This window comes from Aspergillus oryzae, chromosome 7 (assembly GCF_000184455.2).
Source record: "Aspergillus oryzae RIB40 DNA, chromosome 7".
Lineage (NCBI taxonomy): Eukaryota > Fungi > Ascomycota > Eurotiomycetes > Eurotiales > Aspergillaceae > Aspergillus > Aspergillus oryzae.
Window position 1 is genome coordinate 1,063,596 of NC_036441.1, and position 22,928 is coordinate 1,086,523.

The window sequence follows — 22,928 nt, forward strand, 5'->3', positions numbered from 1 at the left end:
GTTAATTGACTTCACGGTAAGCCTTTGTGAGGACCAGTACCAAAGCGTAGCAGTCCAAATTCTTCCTGAGGCGCTGATGAATGGAGGCCCAGGATTTAGTTGAGGCTCGAGGGTTGGTCGAGTTTCTCACAGGTCCAGACTATGACAGCCACATTGTACCAGACTTACTCCGATATAGGATCCAGAGTTCGATGTGCAATCCAATTCAGAGGACTATGGGATACACCTTTGTAGGATATCAGTATGATGCACAATCTCCTAATGCTTATGTGATACTGTATCTAGTAGTAAATCGCAGATTCCAGTTCAGGCCATCATTTCTATCCTAAGGGCGATTGTATCTAGGAGAAAGAGAACAAGGACAGGATGAAAATGAATCATAGAACAGAGGGCGGCCCAGAATCTACGTGTCTTCCAGCCATCTTGTTACGTATCGTACGAGACCCTCAAGGGACAAAATATGAATTTACCCGAGATACTTCTCAAAGAAGTCTGCAACCTGGGTGTACCTGTTCCATAGGCGTCAGTAATCACTTTTCGAGAAAGAACATGAAGTTCCTCTTACCCTCGTCGGTATTCAGCATTGCTTTCTTCACTGTCCAGATTAGCACGTGCTCCCATCCAGCCATGCCACATGGTGCTGTATGTCTCGACGTGGCCACCGATACCATTCGTGCTGATGACATCGGCATAGCCTTGGATTTCCTCCGCTGGCTCATCTTTGGATGCAAGGACGATATGAGGAATTGTAAGTTTCTCAGCGTCTGTTTTGTCAGTCCGACTACAAGTAAGTGAATAGATTCAGTATTCTTCTTTTGTGTATATCAGTTTGAGGCCATACATACCCAGGATGAACTTGCGCAGTAGCTACAAACGGTGTACCGGGTCCAGAAGCTAGAACAGCAACCTAAGAAGTACATGTTCCTTAGTTGCGAAGATTATTTCGACCCACAATAAAAAGAATCAGCTCACCTTCCCACCCCAGCACAGTCCCAATGCAGCCCATTTGGACACAGACGGAAATAATGTGTTGTACTGCTTAGTTATCTCCAGCAGAGTGTCCACATTCCTCGGAATCGAGGCTTCATTGGAGACGAAGCTCGTAAGAGCGTTATTCTTCTCTTCTGTGTCCGCCGGGAACCATTCGGGCTGGGCATAATTCCCTTCGAAGAAATCGGGCACCAGAACCAATGAGTTCAATCTTGTAGCTAGAAAGTCTGCCCCCTGCAGGGTCTGGATGGCCATGCCGAAAATGTCGTAAAGGACCACAAGCCCAGTGGAAGCATTCGGCGGACCAGTAACATCTGGAGAAGGTCAGAGCTTGTTCTTCTTCTTGTGTATCTGTGTGTGACTTGCAGGTGTTCAGGCCGGCGACTTCTTTATAGGTGCCTTTGGTGGTGTATCCTTGGGAGATCACCGGTGGTAGCGTTCGGCATGCGTCACAAGACATGGTGGGATCCTTCGTAGGTACGATGGTCTTCTGGATTGTTGTTTGTATGAACACAATGTCAAGTTGCGAGTTAGTCGGTCTTATACTATGTGGACACGCTAGTCTTCGGAGATTATCACTTAACGCCGTCGGGATTAAAACGTCCTTTTTGAATAAAGTAGGCTAAGCTTTGGTTGGCATGCCCGGGACCGGCCCTGAAACGGGGGATCGGACTGCCACAGAGAACGTTGGTTCCTTACCCATGAAGTTGACGAAAGAAAGTCAGTATCAGTGTGATATACAGCTATCTCTCAATTTGACACTACCAACTGCAAATCGACTCTACAGTAGTATCAATGGCGCACGGCAACCAATCAACGAATGAAACGGAAGATATTAGCCCGGTGAACTCCATAATTCGCTCTAAAGATCAGACTGACGAGACAAAGGTAGACAACAACGAACTTTACCCGGTCGGAAATGAATGTGACAAGAACGATGACGCTCCCTACTGTTCCCTTTCTGAGCGCCGAAAGATCTCCGTGATGCTAATAGCATCATTTTCCGGCATAATATCCCCAATATCTGCCAGTATCTATTATCCAGCACTCCCCACCATTGCGAAAGACATGCATGTTTCTATCTCCTTGATCAACTTGACTATCATGACCTATCTGGTAAGTGGACTTTGCTATACTAGTTCAAGAACTTCCTTTATTCAGAACAAGCCTAATATGTATCCAGATATTACAAGGAATATCTCCCTCTTTCACCGGATCCTTTTCTGATGTCTATGGACGACGGCTCGCCTACATGCTCTGTTTCATCACCTACATCGGGGCAAATATTGGCCTTGCATTACAGTCCGATTACGCAGCTTTAATGGTCCTGCGTTGTGTCCAGGCGGCTGGTAGCAGCGGAACGATCGCGATCGGAAGTGCTGTGGTTGCAGATATATCGACACGAGCTGAGCGAGGCAAATACATTGCATATGCCACGATGGGGACGACACTGGGACCTGCTCTGGGTCCTGTTCTTGGAGGTCTCCTGGATCACTTTCTTGGTTGGAGATGGGTTTTTTGGTTTCTTGTCATCTTAGGTGGCTTCAACTTTACCCTCATTCTCGTGGCATGTCCAGAAACGTGCCGTGCAGTGGTGGGAAACGGTTCAATTCCCCCTGCTAAATGGAATCGGCCTTTGTGGGTGATACTGAGGGATTCACTAAGACCTCAGAGCCATAAGGCCGGAAAGAGGGTTGACTATGAGACTCTGGAAAGGAGCAAAACGCGCCCGAATCCATTGACTTCTGTTCGTATCGCTCTGGAAAAAGAGGGTGGTTTGATTCTCATCTACGGGGCACTGCTATACGCCGGTTACATGATTATTCTGAGCACTCTGACCTCGCAGCTGGAGAGCGAGTACGGATTTAACTCCATCCAGGTGGGATTATGCTACTTACCTATGGGAATCGGAAGCCTGACATCCCGTTGGTCCGCAGGACCTTTGCTGGATTGGAATTTCAAACGGGAAGCTAAGCGTCAAAACCTACCTATTGTCAAGAATCGCCAACAAGACATCCGAGACTTCAATATTGAAAGAACTCGTCTGACTATTACAATACCTTTCGTGTATGCCGGTTGCCTGTTCCTTCTTGCATACGGGTGGGTTATGAGATTCCAGACTCACCTGGCGGTTCCGTTGGTGTTGTTGTTCTTCTCCGGCCATCTCACCACGGGGGCTTTTTCGACCCTTAGCACGCTGATCGTTGATATTCATCGCCAAAGTGCGGCCACCGCCGTGGCTGCTAATAACTTGTTTCGCTGCTTGCTTGCGGCTGGTGCGACAGCTTTCGCGGCACCCCTGATCGATCGTATTGGCATTGGCTGGACGACTACGTTTATTGTAGGTGTTTGGATTGTCTTCAGTGCGTGTCTGTGGGCGGTTTATCTCTGGGGACATAAATGGAGAGATGAATTGCGTGTTAAACGGAGTGAGGGAGATGGTAGCCCAGCATAGCAACATCAAAGATATGACAAAGGAATACATTGCTTTCTAAAGATGCTGCATTTGTAAGACTCGCACGTATCAATTTTTAAGCCGGCGCTAAGGCGGATGGATGCGTCGGACGTAACCCGGTCTCCGATGAGGGTGAGATTTAATAATCCCCGGAGATAAAGCGGCCTTCGTATATTCTAGACTGGTTGACGGAAATACCAGGAAGTAACCATATCAAAAAGAATACATTTGCTATAAAATCCCTCCCCATGGTCAGTCGGAAATGAAAACATCATACTTTCAGAGCCGTCTTTGATCTCAAAATTGACAACTTCTTACTTTGTTAAAATTCTATCTCCTAATCATGTCTTCAAATCGTGCAGCCTACCTCCTTGAAGCCCACAAGACTCCCCTCGAAATCCAACAGGCACCTTATCCCACACCAGACCCGGGAACCATCGTCGTGAGAAATCACGCCGTCGCAATCAATCCAGTTGATTGGAAGCTTCAAAAATTTGAGATCTTCCCCATAAAGTACCCCTTCATCCTAGGTGAGGATGTCGCAGGCGAGGTCATCGCAATCGGCGACGGAGTGACCAATTTCACCATAGGACAGCGTGTTGTCGGGTGCGTTATCCCAGATCCAATCCTCTCTTAACCAAATTAACAAGCATCGCAGACACTGCAAGAACTTCACAGCCGGCGACAATCGATACTCCGGCTTCCAAAACTTCACCGTCCTATCCGCAACCCTAACAGCACCTCTACCCCCATCGATCTCTTACGAGAAAGCAGTTGTTCTCCCTGTCTCAGTCAGCACCGCCGCTGCCGGCCTTTTCCAAAAAGATCATCTCAACCTCCCGCATCCATCTCTATCCCCACAGCCCACGGGCCAGACGATTCTAATCTGGGGCGGTAGTTCCAGCGTCGGTCTCAGCGCCGTACAGCTCGCGCACGCCGCAGGTGTCGAGGTCATCACGACAGCCAGTCAACATAATCACGCTCTTCTCAAGAGTCTTGGCGTATCGAAGGTCTATGACTACCGAAGTCCCACAGTAGTCGATGACATTGTCGCCGCGCTGGAGAACAAGCATGTCGTCGGAGCATATGATTGTATATCGGAGGATAAGACTCAGCGGGCCTGTGCGGAGATCCTTGAAAGGAGCAACGCCGCGCGTAAGGTTTTAGTGTATACGAATGATGTTCTGACACCTGAGGGATTGCCGGCTTCGGTCACTGCGAAGGGGATTTTCTGTCTTACGGTGGAGGATAATGAGGTGGGTCCTGCTGTGTGGGTGGAGTATCTTCCGAAGGCGTTGGAATGTGGTCGGTTCAAGCCTTTGCCTGAGCCTTTGGTTGTTGGGACGGGGTTGGAATGTGTACAGATGGGTATAGAGAGGAATATGGCGGGGTTGAGTGCGACTAAGGCTGTTATTAGGTTGGTTTAGTTTCTTGATGGCTTGGGGTAGTATACCTCTTCGGGTAGGGTAGGGAGTGTTGTTGGCTTCGCGTGGTTAACTTGGGCAGTGAGCAGTGATATACGTTAGTATTATATAAAGACAGTGAATTTGATATTGCGTGAAATGTATTTTCGGTGGTTATTACTGTGCTATGTGTGTATATAATGGACTTGTTGAGAAAAGTTCATTTTGACTGGCTTGTAGGTATAGTCTGCCGTATATCGGACTAAATCGACCATCCGGTCGAAATGAATTCTTTCCATCACACGAATGCTTGAGTATTTCTTTCCCTTTGATTAATGGAATATGCAACAAAGCATGTTGCCAAACTAATAGGTCGTTCCTGTAATACGGTACCCCGTCGAAAGAAACTATTATAATGCCTATCGCATACTGCGCTCCGGCCAATCAACCACAATCGAGAGTCATAAAAGTCATAATGTTTCGATAAAGTGCAAGTCCAGTGATTAATCTATAGTGGATGAAAGTCACCACATCTCAAACTGGAGCTGGTCCCAAAGTTCAGCTTCACCAGAGTCCGTGGAGTCACTACCCTCGCGCCCAAAAGCAGATCAACGTACTTCTAGTTTCTATATTGACAAGTCTGCTGTCCACCAGCATCACTGGCCTGTCCCGGAGGAACTCCAACAAAAGTACCCGTACAACCCGCCTCCACGCACTCAGCAAGGCTCCCGAAATGCACGCCCCTCTTCACCATCCCTGGAGCGTGATGGGCGTATTTGGCCGAGTTTGTCATGATATTTCGAGACGTGACGGGAATAACAGGTTCCCCGAGCATGCACCAGCAGGTATCTGTGATAATTGTTGCCCCGAATTCCTCGATAATATCGATATAACCAGCCTTTTTCGACTTTTCGTATATATCTCGGCCGGTAGTTATGATGACTTTAACATCGTCGGCTTTCTTGCGGCCTGCGCATAATTTAGAGAGAGCGTCAAACTCTTCAAGAGAAAAATGGGGATTTCCCAATGATACAAGATCAACTGAAAGATCTTGTGCGGAATTGAGCATATGCCATGTATCAACTAGTTCTTCATGCCGGAGATCTATAACTGGTAGCTCTTGCTCTAGTTCGGCAAACTTAGAAGCCTCGGGCGTAACACCTTTGACGTGGAACATTGCGGCAGAGGCAGTGGTGCCAAAAGCGGCACTAAATGCTTTGAGATCCACCAGCTGTGGCTGCAGATATTCTAGCCCGCAAACCAATGGTATGTTATGCTGGGCCAGTTTTCCAATCACGTATCCCAGTAGCGGATAGTAAGAGTCATTGATTGATCCCAAATCGCTCACCCGGATACACATTGTTGGTCGTCGACCCTCAGGTAAGTGACATCCGGCTGAAGGAGCCCTTCCGGTTAGTGCAATGCAAACATCGATAAAATCGGGATATTTCTGGGTTTGAGCACCAAGGACGCTGTTAGCGAAAACCACGGCGTTCGACTCTGACCATCCAATATTTTGCCCGGCCTTGGGAGCAGCGTCAAGTGCGTATGGGGCGCAGGTGAAACTGGGCTGTGCACCCATGGAGAGGTAGATATTGGCCAGTGTGCCCGCCTGTGAAGCCAACTTAGGGTCGACGTTGAGTTCCTTCCAGCGGCGTTGATCGATCGAAATAGAATTGAGGGTGGTTGGAAGGGTGAATTTAGCACCCATGGATTGGAACTTTTGTGCAAACAGAAGGCTTGCAGGGCCTGTATATATACAGGCATCAATGTGAGCCTGCGAAACATCCAATAGTGAGCGCGCCCCTTGAATGATTGCAAAGCTCCTGATAATTTCCAAAGCAACCTTGGCTGCTTGGCCCTTTTCGCCGGCCAGGATGCTCCGATCAAGATCTGAAAGGTCGAAGTCGCCTTCAACGGGGTCGGCAGGCAGTTTCGGGGTCGGTAACAGAGCATCACTGACTAGCACGGTTTCTCCATCAATGGCAGCGAAGTGTCTATTGCATATCTTCGAGAAGTCCGAAGAGGACAAGACCACAACTGGTATAGGACAATCAAGTAGCACTTTTCCTACTAGAACCCCAAGAGTCAGAATCTGCTCGGGCTTCTCGAAAATCAGCGCAGCTGGAGCACATCCATTCAGCAGAAGCTTAAGCATGACTGTACTTCCTGAGCATGAACCTCTACCACAGGGAATAGCAAGAACACGGCCGGCAATAGACTGGCCACAGAGGGGATGATGACGGTCTACCACCTGTCCCGTCTCAGGGTTCACTCCGCCCCAAAAGCTGATCTCAACCGGGCAGAATTGTAACTCTGCAGATGCAGCGCCCTTGATGAGACATTGACCACGAAATTCCATTGTGCTGCGAGCAAGACGGCAATATGATGTGTGACAAAGGCAATGGATCTAGTGGGCAAGACGGGTCATAGCACTTGACTCTTAGACCTTCAACAACTGATATTTTCTGTGTGCAGGCAGCAGATTACTTGTTGCCTTCGAGATAAGACAATGAGCAGCATATAGTGGTTAGCTTACTTAACCCCGCCCGACCTTGGCATTCCCTCGGTAATTTGTAATTATGCTTGATGAGACGCCTTTTTCCTCATATCTGCGTATATGTCAGAAGCCTTCGAGCATCATGACTCATTTGCGATGACTCCAAGGTCTTTGGAAGTTAATCTGATGTTTGATTGACCTCATTCCTGTTCATGGGGTCCAAACAGGATTGCAGATATTACCCTTTCGGGATACCGAAGCTGTTTGATGAGTTTGTCCGGACAAGTTGCAAACCTAGCAAACATTGCAAACGGCCGATCTCATGCTCTGATTGGTCCTACGAATAGTACACCTCAATACTAGGCCTTGCACTCATCAGTGATTGTGGATGGATATACTATGGAGCTGAACAAGCATATAAACCTTTGCTGTATCACAGCTTCCCAAAATCCTAAAGAAGTTTCTACCTCAAGAGCAAAGTCCATTTCCATCTAGCTTTGGCATTTCCTCTTCGTACCCTGCAAACTTTGCTCTAAATCATTACCATGGCTACCTCTATAGCATCTCACGAAAAGCTGGTCGAGTTTGACCTTGTCCAGTCTCACTACAAGAAAGTGGGTGATCACGAAATCCGTGCAGATTTCATCATACCCCATACAGAGTGTACCGGGAAACGACCTCTCATTGTCCGGTTTCACGGGGGCTGTCTTGTAAGCCAAAAGCCCAACCAGACTCTGTGACTGGCAGAATTAAACATTGGATATAGCTAACGGAACAAGGTAACTGGAGACTCACTGTCAATGGAATGGTTCCCTCAATGGCTTCTTGATTTGGCCAAGAAACATAATGCAGTGATCGCAAGCGCCAACTACCGTCTTCTTCCCGAAGCCACGAGTCTCGACATCTTCGAAGATGTCGAAGATTTCTGGACTTGGCTCCACTCCTCGGAAGTTGAAGAGCTGCTGTCGTCATGTGTAAACCCCACGAAGCTAAACCTTGACCGTATCATCACGGCAGGCGAATCTGCGGGTGGTCTACTTAGCGTATGCCTAGCCCTGGCTCATCCGGATGAAATCCGAGCGGCAACAGCAAGTTATCCATGTCTCGATATGGCTTCGGCGCACTACAGTGCCCCAAATCCGGTGCCACTGACCAATCCGCCCATCCCTGAGTCGCTGATTGACGAAACTCTTGCCCAAGTCAAACCTGGAGCTATCAGATCTTCCGCTTTATTACCCGACCGGTTGGACTTGGGGCTTGCAGCGATTCACTACGGGCGCCTTACCCAGTTATATGAGCGAGGAATAGGGAGCTCACACCACCGAGATCTGCGGTACCCCTTAGAGAGACTAGACCAGCTAGATGCTAAAATTCCTCGAGGTGGGATTGCTATCATCCAAGGATTGCAAGATCACATCGTGCCCGCCGAAGGCAATCAGAGATTTGTTGAAAAGGGACGCGAGGTCATGAAAGGAAAACCGAGCGCTGATAAAATTATACTGACTCTACGAGAAGGTACCCACGGATTGGACATTCCGGCTCGTTTAGAAGAGGGATGGATGCAAGAACACCTGGAAGCGGCAGTTGAGGCTTGGCTAATGTAGAGTAAGGGCCATGTCGTGTGTGTGCATACCATACAATAAGTAGATAAGCAGCAACCTTGGCTTTGTATTTGATGTATCTAAGGCCCAGTAATATCTGAAGTGAGCAATGAGCTTGTCTGATGGTGGTCGCGGTATTATCTGATCTTGCAACCAGGCGATATAGATACGATGATTTGTTCCGTGGGGATTTTCTGTCGAGCTTTTGAATTCAATTTCTATGCTCCGTAGACTGAGCACTATGTGTAGCAGCACTGATCTATATTATCATCATTTTCATGACCAGTCTTGGTGATCTCTTTGGCTCTTCTTACGAAGATGAAGGCAGGCTATGCTGTCCTGTTGAAAATGTGACCTTGGGTGTAGCTGAAGGCTTACATTTGATATGAACCTACTGTTTAACTCGCTCTGACCGAGTTACTTCTACGTATTTAAGGTCTATTTTGGGGATACCACCGCTATCCAGAAACTAAAAAAGTGTATCTTAAGGTACACCTTATGCTGTCATATATTTTGAAAAATTATCCAAACCGAAGGGAATTGTACATGTTTTAGAGTATACAAAAGAGTACTAATTAGGGTTCCAGAGATATGGATCCAACACTAGTGCTGACCAGGGTAAGGTCGAAGGTCACAGGACTCCACCAACGATTTAAGGCGCACTTTTTCATCTGTCTTACATCGTGTGTACATCCACGTTTCAATAGAAAGACCTCAAGGAGCGACTACGGCACTTCTCCATCTCCCATCAACCTGTGTTCCGTATCGGCTCAATGACTACTACCACAGTTCCGCATTCTCAGCGAAAACGGCGACGCCCAGCTCTCGCTTGCGAGCAATGTCGTCGTCGAAAAGTCCGGTTAGTTGGAGTTGTTCCCTGAGTCGCTTGACATGCTCTCACTCGGCTCTAGCTGCGATAGAAACCACCCGTGTGCTAACTGCATACGATCTGACCCTCGATCTTGCCACTACATTGACACTGATCGGAAAACGAATGTCACACACGATCAGGTCATCGATTTGGCCCCCACGTCATCTTCGAATGGCAATCTACCATTGGACTCCTCAATCTCCCCTCAAGATGCACAGTTTTCTGAGCTTCCAAATGTAGATGCACTCCAGTCTCCTCGTTCATCATTGGCGAGTTCCACAGTTGGTCAATATTCTAAAACTTCCCACGTGCCGGTAGAGTCACAGGCGGGGTCGCCTGTTCACTCATTGGAAGATCGAGTACGTCAGTTAGAAAAGAAGCTTGAAGACACCCTCAATTTGCGACCACCGGATAGCGCTCCAAGTCAGCCACCCATAAGAATGCCTGAGCACGGTTCAATAAATGGAAGGTTCCTGAAGACGAGGTTCTTCGGGAACAGCCATCGATCTATATGTGAGCACAGGGTACCACTTTCTTTCTACTTGTAAACTGCGATGACATAGACTAAAGGCCAAAAGGTTCAAGGAATGATTTACATGTTCCATCGAAAGGCGTCTGAGAATCCTGAGATACAAAATCTGTACGAAAGGTGCAAGCAGCTTGCAAGAACAATTAAATCACAGGAGATAACTCAGCAGAGTATCTGCCCCGAGCTAAGGGATTACATGCCATCGAAACAGACATCGGACAGGCTTATCCAAGCCTACCTTCGTACATTCGAATCTGTCTACCGCATCGTGCATGTGCCATCATTTCTACGTGAATACGATCAGTACTGGAGAAATCCTCAGGCAGCCAGCCCGGCGTTCATCATCATGACTTTGCTAATGCTAGCGATTGGGAACTCTTTTTGCCAGTCGGGGGACCCAGGCAAAGACTATGTTCCGCGTTCTACATCCTCACAGTGGATATATACGGCGCAAACGTGGCTCAGCTCCCCGTTTGAAAAATCCCGTCTCAATATCGCTAGCCTCCAAACACAATGTCTCCTTCTTTTGGCCCGCCAGACAAATGACATTAGCAGTGACCTTGTCTGGATCTCAGCTGGCGCTCTCCTTCGAACAGCTATGCATATGGGCTTCCATATTGACCCTCGTCATATCGATGGCATCTCTTTCTTCGATGCACAGCTTAGACGGAGAATATGGAATACAATTCTTGAGATTGTTGTCCAGTCTAGTATGGATGCTGGAGGCCTTCCTCTAATTCGTTGTGATGACTACGATTGTGAGGCTCCCCTTAACATTGACGATGCTCAGATGGAAGATGCTATTCCTAAGGCAAAGCCCCTCGAGGACTTTACCGAAACATCTCTGCAGATAGCCTTACGGCGATCACTATCTGTGCGTCTACAAATTGCACAGTTTCTGAACGATTTCCGCCGAGGCACCTCGTATGATGAAGCTTTGCAGCTTAGCAAAAGCCTTATCAGTATATACCGCGAAAGCTCAGCCTTATTTGACGCTTTTAAAAATAGTGGAAAATGTCCTACTCTCTTCCAGTCAAACCTCTACAACTTGATGACGCAGCGCTTCCTGCTTGCTCTTCATGACCCCTTTGCTATAAAGGCAAAAGCTGACCCGAAATTATATTACTCACATAAAGAAGCCCTCCTAGTGTCCATGCGTATCTTAGCACCATTCAGCACCTCGACATCGGAAGATCTTGACTATACCGCATTGCTGCTCACAGGCTCGCCATCATTTCGGGACGTCCCTACCCAAGCAGCTGCCGTCGTTGGAGATGACCTCATTGAACGGATTAAAGAGCAGATTAATACTGCAGTATCAGCTCCCTATACGTCATATCCTTTGTCACACGGAGACTCCAGGCGTGCTGTGGAGAAATTTGTCTCCTGTGCATTGGCACGACTTGAATCTGGCGAAACTAACATAAAGGGCTATCTGGTGTCTGCATGCTTTCTGGCACAGATAGAGGCTATGGAGTGCGGTCAGCCCATTGATGAAGCGTTGAGTAGAACTATATTGGCAGTTCTTCAAACGTGCTCAAAGATCTTAGGAGACAGAGTTGAAACACTGAGCCCTTCAAAGCCAGGAATAGAACTGAGTACAGCGATTAATGAGGAATCAACCTTGACAAAATTTGATAACCAGTTTAACTGGTCTCTCGCCGATGACTTTGTGAGTTGTCTGCTTGTCCTGGTTGGAAAGCAAGGTGCACTGAAGTTTACTGATAGGATTCAGGATATGGAAATGGATCTAGGCTCATGGTTTCCTTCCCTTGCCTACATCTGAGCTGGAATTGTAACAATGTTGTTTATTCATGTTGGATTCTGCTGATGTGAGGCCTATCTATTGATCTGGATCGCCGATTATCATAGAGTTAGAAAGGAGACAAGTGGGTTAAGAAGAGTGGCGCAAATAGACGTTTATTTACGGCACCATACTATTCTTAACATCCTATATTCTTCTAGAAGCTATTTCAAACTCCGGGCAGATATCAACGTTCTGTATACGTTTGGAAGATGGGCCGAAAAGATCATGTCTCTACTAGTATCTACAAGCCATGACATGACATAACTAATGTTTTCGATCATCGGTCTTGGAGATATATACATGGAATCTAGAAGATTCTCTATCTGCACAGCCAGAATCCCAGAGCCATCGAGTAACCAGGTAACAGACGTTGCTAAGCCTTAGCCGAACCACCCAGCATTTTGAGGAGGTACCAAGGTAATATAGACTGAAGTCTACATCGAAATTCGCTCACCATTCACAGATTGCCGTACACTTGATCTCCACCAGTAACCTCGGATTCGGTAATTCCTTGACACCAATTGTCGTCCTCGCCGGCGCATCCTCGCGATTCGGCCACACTTTGTTCCATTCTTCATTCATCCCTTGATAGCAACCGGTCAGGTCAGTCAAGAATACCGTTGCATCGACCACATTCTTAATGCTCCCTTTGCCGTCTGTTGCGCCGCGAATAATAGTGTCAATATTGCGAAGAACTGCCGCGGTCTGTTGGCGAATATCCAGCGTCCATGTTCCATCCGCATGTTCCGTTACGCCGTCCCAAGTCCCATCTCCGCGGCGCGATGATGTACCAGAGACGTGGATGGTACGAGAAGTGGGGTTTGTGGGGAGAATGCGTGCATGAGGGTAGTTGGCGAGGCCTTGGGCTTTTTCAGGTGGGAGGAAGAAGGCCGAACCGTTGGACATGTTGAGAATGATCGAATTAAAATTACCACTAGGGCTGTATCTGGAGGTTTTAGGCGATAAATCAATTTAAAAAAGGCGGGTAGGTTTTCTAGGAATGGTGCTGTAGGTGTCCCTTTATAGCTTCATTTGATATCCGTCGGATAAGGACCCGGTTCCGGGTCAAACGGGTGTGTTCCGTGAATTCGAAACCCATGGGACGGTTCAGTTGGGACAAGCCAAGCTCCTAATCGCGTTAAACTTCCGATTGAATAATTGAAAATTTTCCTTGGTCATCCAGGATAATCTTGGTTTAGCTTCAAGCTAACAGCTCAGTCGTATAAGATTAGGGCATTGAGCTCACATGGTGCGGAACGATGCGGGGTGTTGTCCCATGACGTACTAGCCTACTGAGGACTATACCTGCATTTATGGAACCTGCATTTAATCTGCATCTCATCTCTGACCGTCCTCTTCAACCATCCCTTTCTTAGCTGGCTTCCCAGCAACAACCGTCGACAAGATGACTGCCCAGACCTTTCGTCAGATCTCAAATCACAATCTCCAGACATTCCGCCACAATTATGTGTCGGAGATTTCGGGTTCGCTCGGCGATCTCGGAACCTTTCTCCCCATCGCCATAGCGCTGGCCATCAACGGTACTGTCTCGCTGTCCAGCACCCTCATCTTCTCAGGGCTCTTCAATATCTTGACGGGTCTATTCTTCGGGATTCCACTTCCTGTACAGCCCATGAAAGCAATTGCTGCGGTAGCAATCGCCAGATCCTTCAACAATGGCACCATTGCCGCTGCCGGAATCTTCGTGGGCGCGATCATTTTCATATTCAGCATCACTGGCCTACTGCACTGGTTCGCAGACGTAATTCCTATCCCTGTTATCAAGGGTATCCAGGTTGGGGCAGGCTTATCGCTTGTTATTGCTTCTTGTGGGAATATCCTGTCTTCTCTGGGATGGGTCGGGCCGTCATGGGCGGATAACCGGATTTGGGCCATCGCGGCGTTCGTCTTCCTCATCATCACCAATGTTTATCGCAAGGTACCCTATGCGCTGGCAGTATTCATCCTTGGCATCATCTTTGCCATTATCCGCAGTGCACTAGTAGCTGATTTGCCGTCTTTCACGTTCTGGCATCCTTACACCGTCGTCCCCACTCCCGGTCAGTGGTCCGTGGGTGCTCTTGATGCGGGTATCGGACAGATTCCGCTCACGACGCTGAACTCCATCGTCGCCGTCGTACATCTTGCGGGCGACCTGATCCCGAATGTACGTACGCCTTCGATCACGTCTGTCGGACTCAGCGTTGCCGCAATGAACCTGGTGGGGTGTTGGTTCGGCGCCATGCCTGTCTGTCACGGTTCTGGCGGACTGGCCGCCCAGTACCGATTCGGAGCACGATCTGGCTCCAGCGTGATTCTCCTAGGCTTACTGAAGTTGGTGATTGGTATCTTTTTCGGTGAAAGCTTGGTGGGCCTGTTGAAACGGTTCCCTTCAGCGCTATTGGGAGTAATGGTGATAGCTGCGGGTCTGGAGCTGGTCAGCGTTGGAGAGAGTCTCAATACCACGGGTGCCCGGGATATCATGAAGGCCAATTTTGGAATTTTGGGTGATACCAGACAGGATATTTCGCCGATGCTCAGTGATGCAGACCGCAAGAGACGATGGACGGTCATGATGGTTACCGTGGGGCTGTTGGTTGGGTTTAAGAATGATGCGATTGGATTCCTGGCTGGTATTCTGTGCCACCTCGGCTATGAGCTGCCTGGTCTCTGGGAAAAAGTACGAACTCGGTGGAACGAGGGTCGGGTCAGATTGCAATAATCGCCCGCTTGACAATTTCACGCAATGACGCTGGTTATGACTGCATACGAAGCTTACTACTGGATGGTTTTTGTTTTGACGTCGTTTCTAGCCAATGATATATAGCCGGCATGTTTTGTTATTTGCTTTTGCTTCCTCTCGGGGACGGAGCTGAAAGGGCAGCAATTATGGAGATGGCGCCTTGGCTTTGCCAGAAGATACGCAGATCGAACAACTTGAAGTAATTTCTTGGGAGCCAACCACGAAGGTCTTTGGCGTGACAGTATTCCCTGGAACGAGAAGCATCGGCTATTGATTTCCGCCGCTCTATCTCGAAATTTCGGCCAACGAAACACCCCGAACGCGGACACATCTGTTGTACAGAGCATAAAAGCGTTGACACGTTCTTACCTTATATAATGCATGAGGAAGAGTCACTGGGAATTTCTTCACCAGTATGCCTCTGCCCGTGCAGCACTGACGAAGCGAGAATTCCGGGTCATACTGGTCACCATTGATTGCAAATTAAATGTCTTTGGCTTTAGAAGTTTTGTTTAGCTTGCTAGTGAGTTACAATATCAATATAAAAGAACAATATAATACAGTTGGAATTCATATTTCCCCTTCCTAGAAATATAATCAGTGATTTAAGCATATTTAGCAAAGATATTAAAGATTCATTCCTAAACACAAGACAGTGCACATCATTAACTAGATTAACTAGTCACCATATTTAACCCCGACAATTTCCACCCCAAAACCTCAATTAAACCCCCTATCATATAAGTTCAAACTAACCCAACCCTAATCATAAGATTCACCCCCCTCATCATCCAATTCCGTAATTCGTCGCACTCCCCCAGCCGAAGAGTTCCCCGCAGTCAATAGCCGACCGGTCTGGTCGTACCGTTTCTCATCAACGACATCCGGCTCGCCGAGATCCTGACGAATGGTACGAACAGTCGTGGTTCCATCAGGCTCGGTCTGGGAGACCGTAGCATAACGCTGACCGGTAGCGGCGGTGCCGTCGTCGGTGCTGCTCGAAGAGCTGTAGAAGTAGGAAGAAGAGCTGGAGTAGGACTGCGACATTTTGAGTTTTGGAGATATAGCTTTTGGTTCGAATTGTAGAAGAACGTGATTTTTTATTTTGTGTATGTGGTTTTGTTTTTCTAGTCTTGAATGAACCCTTGGGTAAAAGTATGAACTTATATGGACCTGTGGAAGGTCGTGTGGCGATGGATGATATCATAACAGCATCAGTTAGTACGGGATCTCCACCTATGAATGATCTGGGCGATGGTGATATATTTTCCAGGTGTTTAGAACGTATTGTCATTTAGGGCTTGGGATACTGTATGTGACGTTTCAAACAAAGAACTACTGTTTGTGTGGTGACGTTGTGGTCTTGTGTTCTTTTTGTGGGCTGGGCACCTTGTGTGGCTGACGCGATTGTTCTAGAAGGGTGAATGGATTTCTTCGAGTATACTGTGTAAGGGATTTCCGTGGTTAGGGTCTGTTATTGTGGGACTTTTGTTTGTGTTTCCTTCTGAGGTCTTTGGTGGGTATTGGTTATATATATATATGGATTGAGCTGTGGTAAGTGTAAGGATGACTAGCTCTGCGCCCGTTGTGGGATTTGTTGCTATGTATAGGAGCTGGTTTTTAACTTTGGGAAATATATATCAGAAGTCCTTGGATACAATACTGGACTATGAGAAGGTAAGAAGAGGAAAAAAAAAAGATGATTGCATGATAGACGGAAAGTAAGGCCAAAAAGAGAAAATGTAAAAAGATGGAGACGCGGGGAATCGAACCCCGGACCACTCCCATGCTAAGGGAGTATTATACCACTAAACCACATCCCCAATTGGATGAAAGGAATGAGCCATTAATGTCTTATAGCCACTATGTAACAAAAACGCACTAGCGCATTGCTTATCCCATCGGGACCGATAGAACTTTTCCCGATGCGATTTTATCAGAAAATCTTCCAGACCATCACAAAATTCCCATAAACGCCCTGCACCGCCAACGCAGCTGGTGGATGAGCTGCCTTTTGTCGTATCACGTCTGTCCGATCTTACAGTCAACTACCATTGCGGTAATACCCGATAATTAATTACAACATACCCCTACGCAGCCATGGCTGCCCCCGTCCTCCCTCTCCAACAGGTCAAGCTCCCGGCGCTGCCCTCGACTCGCTTGACACCAGAGCAGCAATATTGGAAGACATTCAAGAACCCTCTGCTGATCCCCTCGCCCGCCAATGGCCCTGTCAATCTCATCACACAGCCTTCCGCTCCGTCCTCCGCCTCCGCCTTCCCATCTCTCACCCAGCCTCCCGATGTCTTCACCGTGACCACCGGTGCCCGAGTCCAAATTTACTCTATTCGCACCCGGAAACTCCTCCGCACCGTCACTCGCTTCGATGATACCGTACGCGGTACCGATGTTCGTCCCGACGGCCGTGTGTTTGTTGCTGGTGACGACACCGGTGCGCTCCAGGTGTTCGATGTCAACTCGCGCGCGATCTTGAAGTCATGGAGGGAGCACAAGCAGCCGGTCTGGGTCAGCAAGTTCTCACCCAGCGACCCGACATCTCTTTTCACGGCGAGCGACGACCGCACCGTGCGACTTTGGGACCTCCCGAGCGAAAACAGCGTAAAGACGTTCGTGGGCCATACCGATTATGTGCGCAGCGGTGCATTCATGCCGGGGTCACTGGCGTCTTCGGGACTCCTGGTGTCAGGTAGTTATGATCGTACTGTGCGCCTGTGGGATCCGCGCGTGGAGAGTCGGTCCGCGATGACCTTCAAGATGGCTGCCCCGATTGAGAGCGTCCTGCCGATGCCGACGGGCACTACGGTACTTGCGGCGGCCGATAACAAGATTGCTGTGCTGGATATTGTGGCCGGAAAGCCTCTGCATATGATTCAGAGCCACCAGAAGACTGTTACGGCGCTAGCGTTGGCTTCCAATGGCGAGAGACTGCTGAGTGGTGCTTTGGACGGTCACATGAAGGTGTTTGAGACGACTGGCTGGAATATGGTCTCTGGATCCAAGTACCCCTCGCCCATCCTTTCGCTCCGCGCCATTACGTCTGGACCAGCGCAGGAGGATAAGCACATCGCAGTTGGTATGCAGTCCGGTCTGCTGTCGATCAAAACCCGTCTCTCCGGCCAGCAGAAGATCAAGGAGAAAGAGCGGAGGAAGGAAATGCAGGCCTTGCTGGAGGGCAAGTTGGAGGAACATGACCGTAAAGTGGCCAAGCAAAAGAAGCTCCGGGGCTCCGGTTGGGAAAAGCGTTTCCGTGGTCGTGATTTCATTGGTGAGGGCGTGGACATAATCATTGAAGGCCAGGATCGCAAACGGAAGAAGGAACAGCCTTGGGAGCACGACCTTCGCAAGGCCCGCTATTCCGCCGCCCTGGACCAAGTGCTGGCTTCGGGCGACAAGACCGCGCAACTTACTCTTCTGACCGCACTTCGGCACCGTTCGGCTCTCCGCGCATCCTTACAAAACCGCGACGAAGTTACCCTGCAGCCGGTGCTGCAATGGGTGAACAAGAGCATCGGCGAGCCTCGCTTGGTGAAACTCAGCGTCGAGGTGGCCATGAACGTCCTCGATATTTATTCAGGAAACTTGGGCCAATCCGCAACGATTGATAAGATGGTTGACCGACTGCACCGACGCGTGCGAGACGAAGTGGAAATGGCTCACCAAGCATGCCAGACCAAGGGCATGCTCGACATGTTGAAGGCGGCCTAATGGAGCCACGGCTGCACTGGAATCGAAATAAAATAAAAGCAAATGTTTGACTAGATTTGTTGCATTACTGGATACCTGGTTGGAGTTCGGGGTTTGGGATCGCCCAACTGTATGGCCATATAGATGTAACTAGCGCAATTGATGAATATTGACGTCCATCACACAAGCCTCCATATATACACAGAATCAATCATTGATACAACTTTGAAAAGCCCTCCCCATTCTCCGGCGGCTGCAACCAATTCCTCTCATCATACTTCCACCCCTCCGCGCCCTCAATAACATGAAACGTATACGCAAACCGACTCCGCTCACTGGTGTTCTTCTCACTCTTATGCAAAACATTGCCATGAATCAAAACCAACGACCCAGCCTTGACCTCTAGAACCTCCACATCCTCCTCCTTAGGCCCCTGACCCTCTTCCTCTTCCTCCTCCTTCCCCCTCGGCAAACCGGGCCCATCATTCTCCACAAACTCCGTCCCAACCACCTCCCCTTCCCCATTAACCCTCCTCACAAACCTCCTCTTAATCCTCCCCCCAGCCTTCCCCCGATGGGAACCCGGATACATCCCCAAAGTCGCATTCCCGGGTCCAGCATCCTGCAACGCAAACCACCACCCCACCGCACTCGGCGGATCCGTATACAAAAACTCCGAATCCCGATGCGGCGGCACCGCCCCCCCAATCCCCGGCTGCTTACATATCACCATACTCTGCAGCACCCGGGGATCCTTAAACCCCAAGGACCTCGCGATCGCCGCATTACGTTCGCACAGCGACACGGCCCGGAACGGCTCCGAGAGACTGTGCAGCGAGTGCCCGATCTTGTTCACGGCTTGCTGCTTGGGTTTCAGGAGCGTGGGCTTTCCGGTGGTTGGGTCGGGCGTGGTGGAGATGGCGTCGGGTTCGAAGAAGTATCGGATTTTGTCGCCTGAGGTGAGGAAGTAGGTGTCTCCGACGTGGGGTTTGCTGTTGGTGTCCAGGTCGTCGCCGGTTGTGAATTGCGTTAGGGGGTGTGTGTCCAGTGGGAAGGTGTCGAGGAGGTGGTGGGTTTCGGTGAGGAGGGAGGTGATTTCCGTGGTGGTTAGGTGGTTGGGGAGGACTAGATAGCCTTTTTCGTGAAAGGTGGTGAGTTGGGTGGGGGTTAGGCCTTCCATTGTTCGTCCTTCTTCTCTTGTTTGTGGTGGAGGTTGTTGGTGTTTGGGAGTGTGGGTTGGTTTTTGGTGGTGGGATAAATGGATAAATGGCGAGAAATGCGGGGAACGTTTTTATTTTGTTGGCGGGTCTTATCGGCTTATCGCGGCCTCGGAGCTGGCCGAGCTTCAGGTACTCATGATGCTGATTGGACTATACACTGACAAGATTACTGTTTTACTGAATGATAGAGTTCGATATTCTGTCTGCTCTGAGCTTGAAGCATGGATTATACGAGAAACAAGTTTGCTTGCCACTGGCGATAACCACCAGCGAGATAATCAATACGCCTTTTGGTCTTTTCCTGGATGGAAAGTTTAGTCGTCGTGTACGCGGCCGCAAATGATGGACCGCACTGTGTTCTCCGAGAGCTACAACCTGGAGATAAAGATCTTGGCTGTGCAGAAGGACAGGTTCTGGCCTCGTTTCTCATGTGGAAGAAGGAATAGATCACCGTATGATCGATTAGTTACCCAGTCTGGGTATGCCAAAATCGTTGAATGACGGACTTTTCCGACCAGACTTAGAATTCTACAATAAAGCGCTGCACTATACTACTGCAATGGGTCATTTAACAATATATTAGTAGGCCATATGGTTCAAAAACAATAGACAGACTAAGCACTGGACAGGTGGAAAAGCGCCAAGCCGGGTATACATTAGGGTTATTATAGTAAGCACTAAGAAAGGCCCTTCTACAATAGCATCTACTAAAGACTAGTACTAGTCCCGAGTCCTTTTCTTTGTTCACTGCCTACGTAAACAAAGACTAGTTACTAGGATTGTTCTAGCGATCTAGCCAATAAGACGGCATACTTAGGTTGGGATTTGATGAACCCTGCTCAGAGTAGTACTCTATATGTTGGCTGAAATATCGTATACCCTTTCTGCCCCCTTCCCGATTTCCCCTCTCCCAGCAAAGTTGTCTTGATCTTTCACAGCACTATCCTACCTTTTCTTTACCCTTTCAAGGATTTTCTGCGCACTTACAGCCCTTGTGATGGCTATTACACTGGACGGCGGCATTGCTCTTGTCACAGGCGTACGTTTATTCTTGTCTTCCCTAGCGTTAACCATGATCCCCCTCTCCTAACAAGATATGTGGCAGGCTGCCTCAGGAATCGGCAAGGAGACGGTCTTTGCCCTCGCCCAAGCCGGTGTAGAAGGCGTCATCCTTGCCGATTTGAACCTCAGTGGCGCTGAATTAGTCGCTCAGGAGAGCACAAAAAAATGGGCTACTAACTCCTATTTTCGCACGACAGCAGTCCAGGCGGACGTTTCTGACGAGGCTGCCGTAAACAACATGGTTGATGTAGCAGTGAAAGAGTTTGGCAGAATTGACTACTGTGTACATGCAGCGGGGGTAAGTCAGAATAAACAACGGGAGCGACAATGTTCATTCATGAGGACTGACATCGATAAAAATTATAGATAGGTAGCATTTCCGGGGCGACAACTGAGCATCTCAAGATCGACGTCTATGATCAGATAATGGCAGTCAATGCTCGAGGCACAATGTTAGTCTTGCGAGCTGTCTCGGCGGTGATGGCTAAACAGGAGCCTCGCATGCACCAGAGTGCCCGTCACGGTACTTCGCGTAGTCTCGGCCGTGGCTCTATTGTTGTGGTTAGTTCTGTGAATGGAACCATGGTTGCGCCCGGGATGTTGTCATATACAGCGTCCAAGCATGCTGTAGCAGGCATAGCCAAAACAGCAGGTAAGCGGATCACCAGGGAACCTTTCTCCCTCCCATTCCAAGATTGTGGGCGCTGACTTGCTGGTTCTCACCCTATTAGCTATTGACAACATCAAGAACCATATCCGAGTTAATGTCGTTGCCCCCTTTTACACCGAAACCCCAATGTTCGAAGCTAGCTTGAAGCGAGTCCCTGAACTGGGCGCTGCTATCAAAGCAATCACCCCATTGAAAAGAGCTGCAGCCCCCGAAGAAGTTGCAGATCCGATTGTGTTCCTGTGCAGTCCAGCAGCAAGTTACACGAATGGAGCCACGCTTATCATCGACAGCGGAACAACGCTCACCATTCCCCGGACCAGTCTGTGAAGCTTTCTCGGAGAGGTTATTCAGCTAACCTTCTTATGATCATTTTGTTTCTCCTCTGATGTACTTAGGCAGAAGATACTACGCTCGTCCATAATATGAGCCAAAGCCTGCGTTTTGGAAAGCTTTATGGCTGTTTTGTAAGAATGTACCCATGCAAAGGCTGTTTGGTATTCAGACAGAGAATATAGTAATAGTCTGTTCATATTTGGCGAAACTTTTCTTTGTACTTGCAATGACATAACTGGCCAATCAGGGATTGAGGGAGCCCACGCAGCTTGCTCAGCGATCCTTAACGTTGGGGAGACACCGGAGATGAGGCATTCATAAGACCCTCAACCAACATGTCCCAGACTGTGAAGCCGGATGCATCAATGGAGGCAAAAACGACGACTAATACGGCTTCAAGCTTCTCGCATCAAGGCCACCGTATAATTTTGCTGAGAGTTGATCATTGGTCATTGGTCTAGAACCCAAACATGTAGCCATCGTCTAGATTCATCTAGATTTGTGTGTAGTCTATGACAATCTCACTCGACCAAAACACCATATGGCACTAAGGTCGTGCCTTGAACTCCATACGCCCAACAGCTTACCTAGTACTATCGAGGGATGTATGTAAAGCTACACCTGCTCCCCCCGGTCATTATGTGGTTTCTTTATTCAATGATATGTAACTGCTATTAGACGTCTCTTGCACCATACCCCGAGCCTACGGATCGAGAGATCCACTGAGAGATAGAGGTAGAACTGTAATACTGTGACGGACTGAATGCTATAACCACAGATTAACTACTTAGTATGTCATAGATTGTTTCTTGCACTCCTACGCTTGGTCCGGGGTCGCCCAATAGAGAATGCACTACTGTCTCTAGTGGTCTAGGATGTCAATCTGTTGAATTTTATCATCTACTCGCGCGCAACGCCCGCGAATCATTTGGCAGCATCATCGTGTATCATCACACACCAAATGACTTGGTATCTGCACATAGCCACACTTTAGAGAACCCCGCGACCCGTTGGCATGTTATCGTCACATCGAACCTGA

The 22,928-nt window shown here is 48.6% G+C and overlaps 10 protein-coding genes and 1 non-coding gene across 11 annotated transcripts; 8 read left to right on the forward strand and 3 right to left on the reverse strand.

The window, feature by feature from the left end:
- Positions 1-627: 627 nt before the first annotated feature.
- Positions 628-3,445, forward strand: AO090011000418 (MFS transporter; the record flags this gene model as incomplete). Its single annotated transcript, XM_023232942.1, has 3 exons — positions 628-748; positions 1,778-2,106; positions 2,174-3,445. The coding sequence occupies 3 exons, from the start codon at positions 628-630 to the stop codon at positions 3,443-3,445; spliced, it is 1,722 nt and encodes a 573-aa protein (XP_023093496.1).
- A 343-nt stretch (positions 3,446-3,788) lies between these two features.
- Positions 3,789-4,872, forward strand: AO090011000419 (zinc-binding alcohol dehydrogenase family protein; the record flags this gene model as incomplete). Its single annotated transcript, XM_001826004.1, has 2 exons — positions 3,789-4,051; positions 4,104-4,872. The coding sequence occupies 2 exons, from the start codon at positions 3,789-3,791 to the stop codon at positions 4,870-4,872; spliced, it is 1,032 nt and encodes a 343-aa protein (XP_001826056.1).
- A 595-nt stretch (positions 4,873-5,467) lies between these two features.
- Positions 5,468-7,210, reverse strand: AO090011000420 (aconitase family protein; the record flags this gene model as incomplete). The annotated part of the gene is made up of 1 exon (XM_001826005.1): positions 5,468-7,210. The coding sequence occupies one exon, from the start codon at positions 7,208-7,210 to the stop codon at positions 5,468-5,470; it is 1,743 nt and encodes a 580-aa protein (XP_001826057.1).
- Positions 7,211-8,148: 938 nt separating this feature from the next.
- AO090011000421 (uncharacterized protein) lies at positions 8,149-8,952 on the forward strand (the record flags this gene model as incomplete). Its single annotated transcript, XM_023232943.1, has 1 exon — positions 8,149-8,952. The coding sequence occupies one exon, from the start codon at positions 8,149-8,151 to the stop codon at positions 8,950-8,952; it is 804 nt and encodes a 267-aa protein (XP_023093497.1).
- Positions 8,953-10,407: 1,455 nt separating this feature from the next.
- AO090011000422 (fungal specific transcription factor domain-containing protein) lies at positions 10,408-12,745 on the forward strand (the record flags this gene model as incomplete). Its single annotated transcript, XM_023232944.1, has 2 exons — positions 10,408-12,021; positions 12,620-12,745. The coding sequence occupies 2 exons, from the start codon at positions 10,408-10,410 to the stop codon at positions 12,743-12,745; spliced, it is 1,740 nt and encodes a 579-aa protein (XP_023093498.1).
- An 816-nt stretch (positions 12,746-13,561) lies between these two features.
- On the forward strand, positions 13,562-14,878 carry AO090011000423 (putative sulfate/molybdate transporter; the record flags this gene model as incomplete). The annotated part of the gene is made up of 1 exon (XM_001826008.3): positions 13,562-14,878. The coding sequence occupies one exon, from the start codon at positions 13,562-13,564 to the stop codon at positions 14,876-14,878; it is 1,317 nt and encodes a 438-aa protein (XP_001826060.1).
- Positions 14,879-16,650: 1,772 nt separating this feature from the next.
- Positions 16,651-16,722, reverse strand: AO090011t00005. Its single transcript has one exon. It is a non-coding gene; the product is annotated as a tRNA-Ala (tRNA).
- A 277-nt stretch (positions 16,723-16,999) lies between these two features.
- Positions 17,000-18,625, forward strand: AO090011000424 (snoRNA-binding rRNA-processing protein UTP15; the record flags this gene model as incomplete). Its single annotated transcript, XM_001826009.3, has 1 exon — positions 17,000-18,625. One exon carries the CDS (start codon positions 17,000-17,002, stop codon positions 18,623-18,625), a length of 1,626 nt encoding a protein of 541 aa, XP_001826061.1.
- Positions 18,626-18,815: 190 nt separating this feature from the next.
- Positions 18,816-19,784, reverse strand: AO090011000425 (phytanoyl-CoA dioxygenase family protein; the record flags this gene model as incomplete). Its single annotated transcript, XM_001826010.1, has 1 exon — positions 18,816-19,784. The coding sequence occupies one exon, from the start codon at positions 19,782-19,784 to the stop codon at positions 18,816-18,818; it is 969 nt and encodes a 322-aa protein (XP_001826062.1).
- A 1,037-nt stretch (positions 19,785-20,821) lies between these two features.
- AO090011000427 (uncharacterized protein) lies at positions 20,822-21,313 on the forward strand (the record flags this gene model as incomplete). Its single annotated transcript, XM_023232945.1, has 3 exons — positions 20,822-20,863; positions 20,930-21,184; positions 21,257-21,313. 3 exons carry the CDS (start codon positions 20,822-20,824, stop codon positions 21,311-21,313), a joined length of 354 nt encoding a protein of 117 aa, XP_023093499.1.
- Positions 21,314-21,366: 53 nt separating this feature from the next.
- On the forward strand, positions 21,367-21,883 carry AO090011000428 (SDR family NAD(P)-dependent oxidoreductase; the record flags this gene model as incomplete). The annotated part of the gene is made up of 2 exons (XM_001826012.3): positions 21,367-21,538; positions 21,618-21,883. 2 exons carry the CDS (start codon positions 21,367-21,369, stop codon positions 21,881-21,883), a joined length of 438 nt encoding a protein of 145 aa, XP_001826064.3.
- Between the last annotated feature and the right edge of the window lie 1,045 nt (positions 21,884-22,928).